The 15,957-nt window shown below is 39.0% G+C and overlaps 1 protein-coding gene across 2 annotated transcripts in view; it reads left to right on the plus strand.

Moving 5' to 3' along the window:
• Positions 1 to 15,726, plus strand: part of sfswap (splicing factor SWAP) — a 94,072-nt gene extending 78,346 nt beyond the window's left edge. For both annotated transcript variants that reach the window (XM_056235627.1, XM_056235628.1), the window contains exons 14-18: positions 1,081 to 1,385; positions 5,781 to 5,927; positions 8,724 to 8,888; positions 9,906 to 9,978; positions 15,033 to 15,726. In XM_056235627.1, the coding sequence (XP_056091602.1) occupies positions 1,081 to 1,385; positions 5,781 to 5,927; positions 8,724 to 8,888; positions 9,906 to 9,978; positions 15,033 to 15,098 (756 nt within the window). In that variant the 3' untranslated portion in view covers positions 15,099 to 15,726. The remainder of the gene's footprint in view (positions 1 to 1,080; positions 1,386 to 5,780; positions 5,928 to 8,723; positions 8,889 to 9,905; positions 9,979 to 15,032) is intronic.
• The last annotated feature ends 231 nt before the right edge of the window (positions 15,727 to 15,957 follow it).

The raw sequence follows: 15,957 nt of genomic DNA on the forward strand, positions 1-15,957 counted from the left end.
CTGATTACGTGGACTCTAGCAAGCTTGATATTTCAGAGGGCACATTGTCCCTATCTCTTGAAACCAGAGATGAGAGACCGGGCACTCGTGCCACGCTCTCCTTTTGGCATTATCTAGCCAAATGTCAACCCTTGAAATCAAACCCAACCCTGCGTCCCATTATGTAACTCCAGCTAGAGAGTTATCAAATTGAATACACTTTGTAATCTCCCATCTACACCACCTACTTCAGCACCCTTTTGCCCTGAGCAGCGCTATCTTTTACATAAGAGACCTTCCCATTCGAGATAGAGAGAGAGAAGAACACTATTTCGAGATTAATTGGGGCACATTTAAAAATACTTTAGGATAATATTGCGTCCTGGTTCAGTGCTCCGGAGCTGTTTTTTATGACCTGTAGCTCTTTCAATTTTGAGCCTGACTTGACTAAGCACAGCACATGCTGTCGTCTCTCGTCTTTTCTGCCTTGTGATAAAATAGAGTTTTTATTTCCTTGCGCGTGATGAACCGAGACCCGCAGATGTGTTTTCGACGGCTTGAGCTTCAACGTTGATTGATTTGAAATTCCATTTCTGATGTGAATCCAACAGCAGAAGCGATCACATTTAACCAGACAGACACATATTGAAGTGATTACGATTGAAGAGAATGGCCAATTATGTTTCTTTCAGGCCCTCATTATGCCGCGAAACACCCAGTATTTTTAATTAGTGCTATTTCTGGGGTGGAAGGAGTGAAGAGGAGCTATTAGACTTAGGCACTGCTCTGGGGAGCCGTCCACATACGAACACTGCTTCCTTTCACATGGAGACATACACTGATGGCGAAAACCTTTCTAAATTGGATATGGTCCCCGAGACCACTCAAAGCCAGTTGTGGCTCTATTGATTGGGGCAGATGCGCAAATTTAGAAAGCCAGTGGGGACCACCTTTCATCTCATATGTGCCATATTTTTGTCCATAGAAAGCAGCCTGATTGGTTTTTGCTCATTAAAATGTCCGTTTTCTTTCATGTGCCTGTCCCGGTTGCGCTTCAGGTCTCGTTTGTCTAATCCCTCTTCCTTTGTTGTGTCTCTACAGCCATTGGTGTCGAACCTTCCCATGAGCGGTATCCCTCAACATGCTTCTCGTATACCAGGCTTTGACTATCAGCCCCTGGAAAACGCACTATCGAGGAGCGCTAACACCCCTGCTTCACATGTGACCACCTCGTCTTCCTCTCGTGGGCCCGAAAGGGACCGGGATAGGGATAGGGATCGAGAACGGGACAAGAGGAAGAAGAAACACAAGAGAAGGTCTCGGTCCAGGTCCCGCTCACGCTCCAGATCCAAATCCAAAACCAAGCACTCTTTGCCCAGTGCCTACCGCTCCTTCAGGAGATCCAGGTATACGCTCTAGAGTTGTAACATGTTTCCAGGAACGATTTAAACTGTTAAAAAGAGCTTGCTAATTGCTATGCCTCTGGCCACATTTACTGAAATGTAATTATGTTTTTAAACTGCCTTTTCCTTCTTTTTATCCATCCAAAAATGTGTTAATCTAAGTGGCCTTTTAAGTTAAATGTAAAATGTGGTTTTAGGGCTTAAAAGTTGGAATGAATTATTGAAAGTTTCACTTATTAAACTTAGAATTACAGGAAAAGGTATGTGAACCCTGGTGTTTACTGTTGGTTTCTGCATAAATTGGCCCTAAAATGTGATCTGATCTTGTCACAACTATAGACCAACACAATCTGCTTAAACAACTAAAACACAAACCATGAGACATTTTTATTGAACATACCAAAAAAGTAAAATTCTGGTATCATTTATTCACCCTCGTGTTGTTCCAAACCTGACTCTTTTTTTCTTCTTCTTAACACAAAAGAAGATATTTTGAAAAAACTTGTAACCAAGCTGTTTTGATTACCATTGACTTCCATTTTATGGCCACAGAGAAAAACACAGAGACATTTCTCAAAATATCTTCTTTTATGTTCATCAGAAGATAGTCATACCGGTTTGGAACAATATGAGGATGAGTAAATATAGTTTTGCTAAATGTACATACATCGGTTTAATTTTTGGGTGAACTATCACTACATTTAGGGTCTCGGTGTTCACCAAACGATTCCTGTAATTGCAGATCAGATTTTCAGATAGGAATTCAGGAAGAATTTAGGAGGGATATAATTATATATTATTATAAAAACGAATGACCTGTATATGTAGAAATCAAGGTAAAGCCAAGGGTTCACATACTTTTTCCTGCATCTGTAAATAATAAAAACATGTGGGGAGAGTGGCTTGTCAAAGGTTTTGTAGCCCACCTCTAAACTTTTGTTCACCCCTCAGCCGCCCTCATTTTTCGTCCTCTTTATTAGAAATCAAGACTGATTTGTCATTATCCAATGCTGAAGTTCCAGTAATTACAGTCCCCTCATCACGACCGTCCTGACATGCCATAGTATAATTTCTAGAGATTAAATCACTTCGGCCCCAGGATTTAAATCACTTAGACTGTGTAAAAAGCTGTAAAAAGCTTTCTGGCTCATTTCCTTGGTTATATTTCCATTCAAACTTGCCAAACAAGGGTAAAAAGTGTTGCTATAACTCAGATCCACTTCCTCTAATACCAGATAAGGAATGGCCTCTCTCTCTCTCTCTCTCTCTCTCTATATATATATATATATATATATATATATTTGTAGAATAAATCTTGTGTCTGTGCAAGTGAGAGATTGAGATGGTTTTGGGCAGAAGCTCTTCTTAGACTACTAATCTAGTTTGGCTGAGCCCCTGTGGGTCTCTGTAGATATCGCCTTGGCCTAAGCCATGTTCTCCAGCTAAGAGCTGTATGAGAAATCTTCCTATCCCTGATGGTTTTCTTATTCCTCTGTTATTGAACTGCAGTTCATCCGCTTACTTCGTAGGCTTCGCACCGTTGCGCAGACTGCAGCGTCTGCATTAAGATGACAATCCCATCTTCTTCTAATCCAGATCGTCCCACATCTGTGTTAATTTCTCATCGGGAATGGCTCCATCATGGCTTTTTAGTGTTGCCCTTTTCTATTAATCCTCAGATGACCTGAGATAATGAAAGCGTCTTTAGTGACACTACACCTTGGTCCACACTCACCCTGTCTGTCATCTCCCTCCACATCCATTTCATTAGCAGGCCTGGACGCATACGTTTCTCAAGCCAGACACGTGACCTTGTGGTTTTGAACTTGTTCCCTGATTGCTGTCAAGTGTTGGAGGGGCTTCAGACCACGAGTGTTTGTTTTACAGCAGGTCAGCTCGTGTTTGGACTGAGTCCTGGTCAAGTGTGTCTGTGTCTGTGAGCATCGCCACTTCAGCAAAGAAAACTATTATAAAACTACTATTGAATGTGTTCAGCCGTCACCTTTTGTACTCTTCGCCAGTAATTGCCATTCTTTGTGAACTTATTTTTAGCTTGTATAGATTGTGAAAATCACCCTTTGACTTACATTTGTAGATTTTTCTTTTTTTTATTAATGTAATTGACAGTGATGGCATCATTGTCATATTCACATTCTTAATTGTAATTGGTTTAAATTGTAATTATCTTATATATTAGGGATGCGTGTGTGTGTGTGTGTTTATTTTTTAATATTGGATTTGCACTACCATTAAAAAATGCGGGGTCAGTAAGATTGAAATAGAAACATTATTAATGTCTTTACTGTCACTTTTGCTCATTTTAATGCATCTTTGCTGAATTAAAATATATATAAAAAACTGGCTTACCCCAAACTTTTGAATATATATTATATGTCTACAGTATATAAATCTGTGTATATAAAACTGCTCAGTTTTAATTATTTTTATTTTACCATATGCAAATCAAGGCGAGAGAAAAGTAACATTAACTAGATTGTTTGTACTGTACATAAATGTCTTCTGAATGCCAGCAAAACAATTTCCTAGTAAGATTACAGTAAAATGGCTGTTTTAACCACCATTTTATCTTTTTAATAGTGACTACAGCAATTTTGCATCAGTTTACCTTATTTAGTGAAGTATCTAGCCTTTATTTCGTCAATAAATATAACACTACAAAGAAACCAGAAAACCACTTATTTGGATAGCTTTATACATGTAGTGGTTTAAAACAAACATTAACTCAAACCTGAGCCTGTTGTGTCTGTTTTTTGTATTGTAGCTTGTATTAATAACAAGCCCATATCTCAGTCGGTGACTCTGACACTGAACATGGACATTAAATTAGTAATACTAGGGCCAGAAATAATTATAAATCTCCTGTTTTCAGACATCAAACATGGCCAGTGTTGTGCCTCTAATTTTTGTTAGCGCTAATAATAACGGTGTCAGTGTTTAAGCTACTCACTCATTTTATTTGCTTCCTCCTGACACCTGACATTTCTTTTTTCCAGCCGGCACATCAAAACCAGAGACCAGGTTAACATTTATCCTTAATGAGTATGTCTGTCCAGTGTAGCGGAAAAAGAGGTGGGGGGGATTGTTTCCTCTACATCAAATAATATCTTTGACACCCCTGCAGCAGATTATTAATAATTAGATTTAATGTCTGTTTTTCTTCTTCCTGTCTGTATATGATACATTTTTCTCTCTGTTCCTGATTCATTGCTTTTCTACTTTTCAGTATGTTCTTAGTTTCAAGTGTGTGTGCAGTGTGCACACAAGGTATTTATTTTAATTCACATTATCCTTCTGTGTGGTTCTATACATGTATGATTACATTTCAACCCACGCACACCTGTTAATAACGGCCCATCCATTTTGTTACAGAAATGTGTCCGTCAACATTAGATTGAATTTTCCAAGGTTCAGTGAGGCTCATTTTGTACTGTTATTGAACGTTAAAAGTATGATATGGTTATGTTCTGCAGTAAGTTAAAACACATGATTCTTATTCAAATTAAATTAAACTAAATTAGCCTTTTTAATATGCAACACTTTTTTTAATCACTTTTTTTTTATTTATTTTTTTTATATATATATATATATATAGAAGATTTTGAATTGAGATAGAAGAATCCACTAGGTTGCAATATGCAGTGATGAGCGGTACAAAACAACACACTGTTCCATGAACCGTAAAAGCATATTACAAAGCAGCATATTATTATCATGTTTGATTTGGTTCTTGTTCTAAACTTTGCAAACGCTACTTTTCTTCTTCTATCCTTCTGAGCGAATGTCCTGTACATGACATGACTCAGTGCTGCCCTCTGACATCTTGTAGAGAAAAGCATTGTACTGCTCATCATTTGTCAAACCTCGTCCATTTTCTTTAAGGCCTTAATGCACTACTTGCTGTCAGTGAAATCTACTATAAATGTGCCACTTGCGTCTTCATTGTAAGCTGTAAATTGTAACTACCGTCACTCTTGGCATTTAAGATTTGCCATTTGAGACCAGTCTCAGATGGCTTGCACTGGATATTTGCCCAAATTTTCATGATCCACAGCATTTCTTCAGTGTCTTGCAGTGTTTACAGTGATTACTTCTGTGTATGTCTACTGCAAGCCTATGAGTGTCGAAGATAAAAGTGTGATTTATCACCACACCTATTTCACACACTTATTTTTAAGAGCTCAACTACTTGTTTTTTTAGAACTCTCTTCATCTCTCAAAAAGGTTTTGAAGAGATAATGGAAAGCAGAGAGCCATCATCATCTGTCACTAAACTTAACAGCATCGATGAGTCTAATGTGTGGGATGATTTCTTGAGCAGAAGTCAGTTCTAACTTGACCATGTTTTTTCTTTCCTTCTAATCTCTCCTCCTCTCTCAGGTCTCAGTCTCGTTCCCCCGGCCACAGAGACCGACGAGCTCGCTCTTCGGAGAGAAAGCGTGATGAGAGGGAGAAGGAAAGCTACGGTCCAAGCACCTACCGCCTTGGCAGCAACCCAACGCTTGGCAGGAAGCGCTCTAGATCAAGGTGGGTCTGGCACTTACGCCACATCAGACCTCAAAAGGACCATTTTTTTGGATCACTGTTTTGTTTTGGGGTTTTTTACCTGCTCTGGCACAAAAAAAAGTTATTTTAGTAATGTATTTGTTTAAATGTATTTTATAGACATTTAAGCAAATATATTTTTTATTTAGAAGTTTGGGGGTCAGTAGGATAGTAATGATGCTGAAAATTCAAGGTTTGCCATCACAGGAATAAATAACATTTTAAAATATATTAGAATAGAAAACAATAATTTTAAACGGTAATATTGCACAATGTTCCTGTTTTTACTGTATTTTCTGATCAAATAAATGCAGCCTTGGTGAGCATAAGAGACTTACAAAATCCTACCAACTCCAGGTGTGAAATAATTTGTCTGTGTTTAATTATTATTGTTATTATTAGTTTAATACTAAATATTTACTCTATTTACACTGGCACATGCTGTGAATACAAAATCTAATGACAGCAGGAAGAACATGTGTTTGTATTAACGTCAGCTGAGATAAGGCCTCCTTTTAAACGCTCTAGCTGTATATCATCACAAGAAGTTTGGCTGATTGTCAGCATGCGTGCCGCTGTTCACAGTTGGTGAAAAGTGCTTTCCTGGTGTTTCCCCAGAGTCTGCACCAAGCGTGATCTTTTTCATTCGCTGTAATCCTTCTATTGAAGAGTCCTGTGAGACTACATGACACTGCTATCATCACCCTTCCCTCTCTCTCATTTCCTCTACTTCACCATTATTTTCTCACCGACACCTATAAGGCGCTAAAGCACCGCAGAAAGAGGTGGTCGTGGCGACTTCTCAGATCTCAACTGGCTTTTGTGTCACTGGTCTTTATCTGGGCGGCCCACTCTCTCCAGTACTTTTATAGCTTAGCTGAGACGTTTCTCCATATTCTGCTGCTGTGGAGGTTGCAGAAAGCCAGGACAAGCTTTTTAAACATTCCCTTCAAAGGGATAAAAAGGCTCAGCATCTTTCATTACACCTTTGACCCTTTTTGAACTAAGAGATGAATTGAGGATGAGAGATAGATGGTTAGATCACTTGCAGGGTTTTAGTGAGGTTTGGTTTGTTAGACTGATGATGTAAAACCTCACTTTTCTGTACATGCAAGCTGAGTGCCTGCTTTTGGCCCAGCAGCAGCTGCTGTTGTCTTGGAAATGTAACAACAGTTGGGGTACGGAAGTATAATATAATTAATTTTCTTCATGGAATCATATATTGTTAGCAAAATGTGTAAACCTTTCAAGGCAGACCAGCCACAAGCTCTGAGGTTAGGCAATAGTGACTGAGATTTTAACTGCAAAAAAGAAATGTATTTATAGCCTAGTTCCTTGTAAAGAACTGCACTACCCATGATTTTGAAGAGAGATTCACAAGCTAGAAAAATCCTAATCCTATGCATTTAATATATCTGATTATTGTACTGTAAATATACACACATAAAGTACAATGATTGGATTAAAATAATAGAATATACTGTATATAATACCATCAATTATGATTGTCATTCGCCACTGTTTATGAAATGAGTAGTTTGTTCCTTCATAAAGATGTTAAGTTCACAGTATTGTACCTTTGTCTTTTTTATGATTTTTATTTATGGCTTAGATTGTGTTTTCCAGGGTTTACTGAGGCTCATATATCCGTATCATTATTGCGTTATCATAACGTTAAAAATAAGTATGATGTGGTCGTTCCCTGCAATTAATTCAACACATAATTCTTAGTTAGAATTAGATTAAAATTGCATGAAATTAATATTTATAAAATATTTCATCAACATCTCAGAGCTGAATGGCTTTATTTATGTCCTAAATAATTCTTTTCAAACGTTTTGGAGAAAATGAATACGAGAAGAGAAATACTTCTAGAAGTCACTGTTGTACTCCATACTGCTCCCTTGTACAATAAACTAATAGGTAATCTTAACCTTGCCAATCAGATACAGTAAGATTAACTTAGATCCGTTTTCCTGTATTGATTCAATTAGTCACAATACAGTATGGTGGAATTCTTGGCACGTCTGCAGGAGTGCATTTTTAACCTCGTGTCCACTCTCCAAACAGATCTTGTCATTTTGCTACAGTGCCACAGATAATTAGAGGTCACTATGCCCATTAACTAAAGTCTAGTGCTCCTTTAGAAATGTATTTTTCCCACTAAAGGACATACCCAATTTATTCAAATAAAATATTCATAAAGGACAGCCTTGGAGATAAAGGCCTCTTGATATGGACTTAGGTTGCTTTTTTCTCTGGAGAGAGAGTATGTGCAGATGGCCTATTTGAGTCCCCTCGCTGATGCAGTGGTGGATCAGCAGGGGTCTCTGTAAAGGGACGTGTGGATGTTTTAAGACTCCACATTGTGCCACAGTGTTACCTCCTGTCACACAGTGACTCTCACTTCACTGCACCGTCCCCAGAGCCGCAAGAAAAAAAGTCTTATGAACTTAAAGGAATAGCACATGAAAAGTGACACTATTTTGTTTTATTTATTTATTTATTTACTGTTGTTTTAAACCCATATGACTTTCTGTCCTCTGTGGTGCATGAAAAGAAAAAAAAGCACCATAAAAGTAGTCCATATATCTTGTGTGCAATATTCCAAATCTTCTGAAGCCATAACTTTGTGTTAGAAAGGCAAGGCAAGGCAAAGCAAGGCAAGTTTATTTATATAGTACGTTTCATACACAGAGGTGTAACCAAACATAATGCAACAAATTTGAATGTGCATGTTTTGGGTTGATCTATTACTTCAATAAATCTCCTTTACAGATCGCCTCATGAAAAGAAGAAGAGGAAGAGTTCAAAGTCATCGCACCATTTTAAGGGTTCCTCCGTTTCGCCCTCGGCATCCCCTGACAGAAGCGGAGCCGTGCCCAGAGTCTCTGCAAGCCCCTCCCCTGCCACAAGCCCCGCCTCCAGCTTGGGGAGGTCCAGGTAAAGGGCACAATCAGTCCCTTTAGTGAACAATCAGTCAGCATGAACCTCGCAAGAGAGTCACCCACTCTCTGAAGCTCAGTCTGCTTCAGTCAGAATCGTAGATTTCAACCATATTTTTTTCCCACTTTGTTGCAATATTAATTTAAGCTTTGCCAGGAGCACTGTGCATGAGACACAAAGACGGCCTGCACTGTAGCGTTTTGATTTGAAAGATATTATGGTTTTAGGTATGATTTGACAACTTGACTAATTGTTGAACGAAGCATGAAAGTCTCAGACACTCAAAATCAGGCATTATGACGTTTTAATTAAAGGGTTTGACAGCATAATCTGTATGAATTGCGCAAGGAACGCCATAGATTTTCTACATTATGGATAGGGTTTGATTCAAAAACCGGGGAGAACACACTGCACATGGTTATTGGATACAGGGACTGACTTTTCTTTCCTCACAACTTCTCAAGTTTCATCAAAAAAGTTGCTTTAAACTCCCTCGGCCTTCAGTTGTTTTTTGCTGCTGCTTCTTTTACCTCCCTCTGTGCGTCTCTCTCTAAACTTTGTTTCATTTGTGCAGTTGTTGTGTCTCTTCCGGTGTTGGGTGAATATTTCATGACCTCCTTCTGGTCGCTCAGTTTCAGCCTGAGATGTCTGTGGTGGTTACATACTCACCAGTCATCATGAATACTGTATTGGGGTGTTTTTCACAAACCTGGCCAATTGGCAGATCTCTGTCTTTGTGTCACTGTCTCTTTCTTTTTTACTTTTGTTGTAGGTCTATTAAACACTTACAAAAGAATTCTGAATGCAGATGCATTGTTGAATAAATATGCTCCAGCAAAATCTCTACGAACATCCAATAATGACTTGTTGGTTGTATTAAAAACACGGCTACAAATTGATGAGTCAGCCTTTAGTCATTTTGGCCCCAATGAATTCTATTCTTTTCTTTTCTGTGAAAAGACACTTTTTAAACGGTGCTATATAAATAAAGATTTACCTTTGTTTGTTAAACAGGGATGGCTCTCAGGAGAAAGACAAGCAAGTGTCCTCCACTATTGTCTCTTCAGTGCAAACCAAAATCACTCAGGTATGTCATTAAGATATTATAAATTTTCATATAACAACAACACTTGTGTGTAAACAAGGGCTTTTAATTGATTAAAAAATGTAATTGAATTAATTACACGATATGCCACTTAAATTTACTCACAATTTCATACATCAATATTTGCAGAGAAATACCATCAAATAGATATTTGTTAAGACGGATTTTTTTTTTTTTTAGATATTTTTTTATTCACTCTTTGCTTTTTTATAATATAGGATATAGGAGATTTATCAGGACTACTTTTTGACCAAATAACATGGATGTTTTTTGTTTTTTCTGGACAGTCAAGATTGACCATTGTGTTGTGGCTTTTTCAGCAGCAATTTAATATTATATAAATTGTTACAGAATCATAATTTATAGAATATTTAATATGTTATATTGAAGCCCATAAACCTTCAGACTTGAAGGACTTTTAACCCTTTTTTTTTTTACTGTTTTTGGTCATGTCAAAATGTCTTGTCAAGCTTTGGTTTTCTAGTGAATAGTTAGTTATATTAATTTCTATGAATTTCAGTTCATTTTAATTCTAATTCCTTAAGTTCACATTTGAATTGGAATTCTACATCAACATAGAATTATTTATATTTTATTCATTCACTCTTTCCTTTTCATGTGCCACTCTTTGACCACAAAACATTAACTTTTTTATGGGTTTTTCTATAATATTGGCCATAATTGACCATTGTGTCTCATCTTGCTCATCAGCATCTCGCCACAAAGTTAATTTTTAAGAATGTGTCTCAACACCCTGGATTCTTTTTCCATTCTGCAGCATCTTGGGTTTTATTGTAAGAACACATTCATGTAAACGCCCTCTTGGACTGATATTTTTTTTACTAAAGGTTTGTACGTTAAGCAGTTTCGGGCTGAATTAATTTGTAGGGTTGTGGATTTAGAATAAACCTCTGACCAGAATGCTTGGGAATATCAATAGAGTGCTGCCTTGCAAACACTGTAATAAAAAAAAATAAACCTTTTGCTACTTCTCTCAGTTTAATTCAGCGCCTAAGGAGAAAAAAGACTGAAATTGTGTAGCAGAGCTGATGAAACCCTTAGACGCTTAGTAAGGCTTTAATATATGTAATTTAGAGCCCGACGCTCTCAGTGGTCTGTGTTTGCTGAGCCTTACGTGCTGAAACTGAGAAATAAGTTGATTTGGTTGCATGACCCTGTCGCCAGGAGTGGGTATGTAGGTGTGTGTGAGTATGTGTAGAGAAAGGGAGCTTGTCGCTATCGCATGCTGATTCAATGCAGCCGTCAGTCTCTGCTGCTCTGTTATGATCTCTGGCCTTGTGCAGTAAGGATGAAACGCAGTGCGCGCTCGCTTTCCTTCCCTTTGCTTATTGTTATACAGAGCAGACGAAGGGTAGCTACTGTATGTGTTTAAAAAAAGTCAGTTGTGTCAAAGAGAAAAGGATGCGAGAAATGCATAAGAAGATAAACAAAGTACACTGCACTGCGTTTCACTCGCAGCCATCTGATCCTCAACAAAAAGAAGTCAGCTGCATAAGTCTTTTTATTTTAGCCCTCTCTGTTCTAAAAAAAAGTCTACGGTCTTGACATGGTTTCAGATCTTTTGGAAACCTGATTCACTTCCCTTTTCCCCTGGTATACGAAATCAATTCTGACACCTCAGAACTGGGGCAGGACTTCCAGGGGGCAACGTCTTGAAAAAACGAGTCGGCTCTTATTAAAACCAGCAGCTGCTGCTCGAATCAATAGAAGCATGGTTCACCTTGACAAATAACTACCGGCAGGAACTTCTGGAAGGCCTGTGCATGCTTACATTTCAGTTGCATGAGGAAGTCCCTCCGTCCCCAGTTGCCCCCTCTAGCCCAGGCAATGAAAGCTCCGGGCAGCACAGACCACCCGCAGATCCTGTGGCAGGGAAGCAGGTTTCAGCTCAGCTCAGTTTGATCCCTTGCTCGTAGCCCTACCTCACGCAACTGAGATCGGATCCTCCAGAGGAGAATGTTCCAGCTCTGACATGCACATCCTGACTATTGATAGAGGAAGAAGTGCTCTCATGAGGCGCTCCGGTGGAGACTGGCGGGGATTTTTACAACCGGCAAATGAAAAGCTGTAACATTAAAGGCTGGGGAAGCGTGTTCGAACTCCCCTGCGATTTTTACGAACCCTCTATGTGCCTGTCAGCCGAACAACAAGGGAGGCTGGTTTATGGTTCTCCCTAAGGAACAGAATAGTCTATTTTTCTTTTCTTGTGCTCTGTGCTGTCCTCCTCATCCTTAACATTGTGGTGCTTCTTTTCTTATTTGCCACTGATTAGCATGGGTGGCAGGTGACTGATGGTTTGATCAGGAGGCGTTTATGGTTTGCAAAATGCACCCTGACAGGTTATGAGTGCATTACTGTTGTTGTGCGTAAGATAAAACAGAAAAAGCATTGCGTTTCCAAAGTACTGTGACTCTGGGGGGGAAAAGACATCTTGTACTAACTGACTGAGTCAGAATGTTGAAGTCTTTTCATGCCTTTATTGAATAGGACAGTATGCAGATCTGACAGGAAAGCATGGAGACCTCAAGACAGGAGTCGAACTCGGGTCAACCGGAGGCACAGTTGCATTATATGTCGGAGTGCTGCCCACAAGGGTATTGCCTCCGACAGACCATTGTTTTAAAAAAAAAAATTGGAGTGAGTTCAGAGTGATATTGAGTGTGAGATTTCAAAATTGCTTTTAAATGGCCTGGGCCTGTGATTGAACTGCAACCTTTTTGAACTCGAAGTGGGGCGATTCTCTGAACTCTGAAAATGCAGGTACGAATGTGGGTTATCTCTCAAATTGCTTGGAGGTCTGGACCCAAATAGCTATAGAGAAACCAACCAACTGCAAAAAGCAGTTCTCAGTCCCAATTACCACTAGCTCTTGTTTGGTCGTTTAAAGTCAGAAAGCAACAACGCTAATGTTTCCATTGTGCGAGAGTTGAGTTCCATATTCTCCGATATCCTCACACTTCAGCCAGCTGTGGTCTCATAATGAGCTCTAATCATACCGAAGATATCCTCCTTTCATTGCAGTAATCTGCTCGGGTCAGCTGGAAGCTCAGAGAGCCTTTTATCCCAGCTTAGTCCTGTCACTCTAATGTACTGGATCAACACACTATGATAAAGAGAGACATATTTTTACTGGTTCTTCATTTTTTTAGCATGTACCTGCGTTCGAGTAGTGGTATATGTGTTTTGTTGTCATGCATTTCGAAATTATAACAATACTCATTTTGGGGTGCAATTACTGCTTGCATGCTTGTCTAGATCAGCATTAAGCAAAATTAAGAATTGGCTCCCTTTATAATCATGAGTTGGAATTTGAATGAAATTAGCCATGCAATACAGGAAATTGGTTTGGAATTTGAATTGGATTAACCAGAAGTGGAATTTTGTCTATCTATCCATCCATCTTTATGTTTGTCTGTGTGTGTGTGTGTGTGTGTGTCTGTCTGTCTGTCTAAATGTAGATATATAGATGGATGGATAGATGGATAGATGGATGGATAGATGGATAGATAGATAGATATTCCTTTTCTTGTCATCAATAATCGTAACCTTTGACTGAACACATTCCATGTTTCAATAGTGACCACAAACCTTGTTTTCAAAAACTAGTCTTTTTTACCTTTTTTACCAAAACTTTCAAAGCAAACAGGTTTTTCTTCGTCAGCCTCTGTACACTATTTAATGCGATCCATGTAAATTTGTGTTTTCGCTCCCCCAAAATGACTTTCATAATGATTTCGCCCTGTGAAGGACAACAGCAGACCCTTCTCTCCAGAGGCACCTTGGTCCTTGCCTGTGGTGTTTGTGGGGGGTTTTTTTTGACCACTTGTTTGTTTAATGATTAATTCTACAGGGGCTTTATTGGAAATTCAGGTTTAATAACTTTCCTTCGACTGGATGAGGGGGTGCAAGGCGGCGGTGCCTTTAACTCTGCAAACGTCAATGACCAAACCTTGCTCCTATGACAACCGTGCAATTCAGCCATGTGTTTCCAAAGATTATTTGACTGATTTGATATATAATGGCAAGTTAAGCTGAAGTAAAGAACCTTGAAGTAAATGTATGCTGGCAGAGAAAGGCGTCATTGCTAGAAAACAGACCGAAATGTATCTGTAGCTGTAGCTTATTTACTGATGTTCTTACGCGTAATATTACATTTTATAGGAATATTCCGGTTTGAGTATAGGTGAGCTCAATCTATGATATTTTTTGCATGATGTTGATTTACCACAAAAATTATTCCCACTTGACCCTTTTCTTAAACACAAAAAAATACATTATTTTAGTGTGAATAATTTGCTTACTAACTTATTCTATGTTCCATTTTACAATTTCATTGTCATGTCACCTAAAACCCTAAAACAACCGTAAAAAATAAGAACTACTTTACAGCTCAAGTTTTACAGGTTCTAACAGAATAATTAATGTACAGTAAGTGCCTTTATAAAATGATTACATTACTGCATTTAAACCCTCTAGAAATTGGCCCCATTCACTTCCATTTTCAAACGAGGGATATTTTTGTGGTAACCAACATTGAGCTTAACTTCTATTAGTCATTTTAGTGTTTTTTCTTTGATGCAAATTCCATTTTGTATGAAATCACTGACGCCAGTTAATGTGCATATTCATTAAGCAAATGTTTATTCAAATGTGCCAAGCCGTGCCATCTCTGGTGTCACATTCTCCCTATGGGCTCTTAGCATGCAAGCAGCCTTGGGTAAGGTAACCTGAGCCACATTGAAGGAAGAGAGGCATTTGAAGAGCAGGATTCCAGTTTGCCAATGGCCTTCTTTTTTATAGAACGCCACTAGACATCCGTATCCATATTTAGCACGTAGGATTCTTATACATAAAAAGCCAAAAGCCAATCTGAATTTCAAATTGCGCAAAGTTGTCAGCAAGCTTATGAATTCATGTTTCTGTTTTCTTGTCCTGTGTTTATGCTATGATTACTTTCTCTCGCAAACTCTCCCTTGCGAATAGTGAACATTTTCTCCATTTCTCCTTTCTTGTAGGACCTCATGGCGAAAGTGCGAGCAATGCTTGCTGCCTCCAAAGGCCTTCAGCCGAACTCCTCTTGAGAGAGTTCCACAACATCCAGGCAGGATCAGTCTACATCTCGCACGGCAGCAACAGCCTTCCGGGCGACTACTGGACTGCCATTCGCCTGATAAGCTGCACAATGCTGGGCGCTTTTATCCCTTTATGTATGCCTGGTTTGGACCTCGCGTTAGTTAGATGTTTTTATTTCGCCTCCAGATAAGCATTAGGCATGGAGATCTTCTTTATTTTGAAGGTGCAGGTGTAGAAAGACACAATACCAGCAGCATATGGTGGAGCCTCGGTCCTGCTGTGTGTTTTAGCTGTAAGGCAATAACAAGAGAGAAGTATTAAAGGCGTAATTCCTTGGATGCAACTAAAAACAAATTTAAATTGCGTTCTGATGACTGAGCTTTTTCCTTTGTAATATTGTGTCTTGCAGAGGGACACAGTTATATCCTTCTGTGAAGGATAATACTGTTTATTTTCTCACCTATCTCTTTTTTTCCTCTCTCTGTCTGAGCTCTTTCCGATATGAAGTCGTCGGCTTTCTTGCTTCTGTTTTTTTTTTTTTTTAATATGTGGCCTTCGGTTTTTCATTTCTAAGTTTGTACAGGCCTAATTTTGAAGCTACTTTGTAAAACCGTCAATAAAGTATGAATTATCCAACGCAAGTGTGGTTGCCTTACTTTCCGCGAGCGACATCTCGTCATGTCCGCGTCCTGCTCCGTCTGTTTTTCATTTCCTGCACCTGCGAGCTTTGGCCTTTCGACCGTCGGCGCATGTACTGCATCCCAACATGCACTCTGCATGATAATTAGACCCCATGTTCTGCTGAAGGGTCCATATGAGTGGCGCCCCCCAGGAATGAGAGAGCGTGAGCGAATGGAGGGAATCATG

Source organism: Rhinichthys klamathensis, unplaced genomic scaffold (genome assembly GCF_029890125.1).
Source record: "Rhinichthys klamathensis goyatoka isolate OS25496 unplaced genomic scaffold, OSU_Roscu_1.1 h1tg000424l_1, whole genome shotgun sequence".
NCBI lineage: Eukaryota > Metazoa > Chordata > Actinopteri > Cypriniformes > Leuciscidae > Rhinichthys > Rhinichthys klamathensis.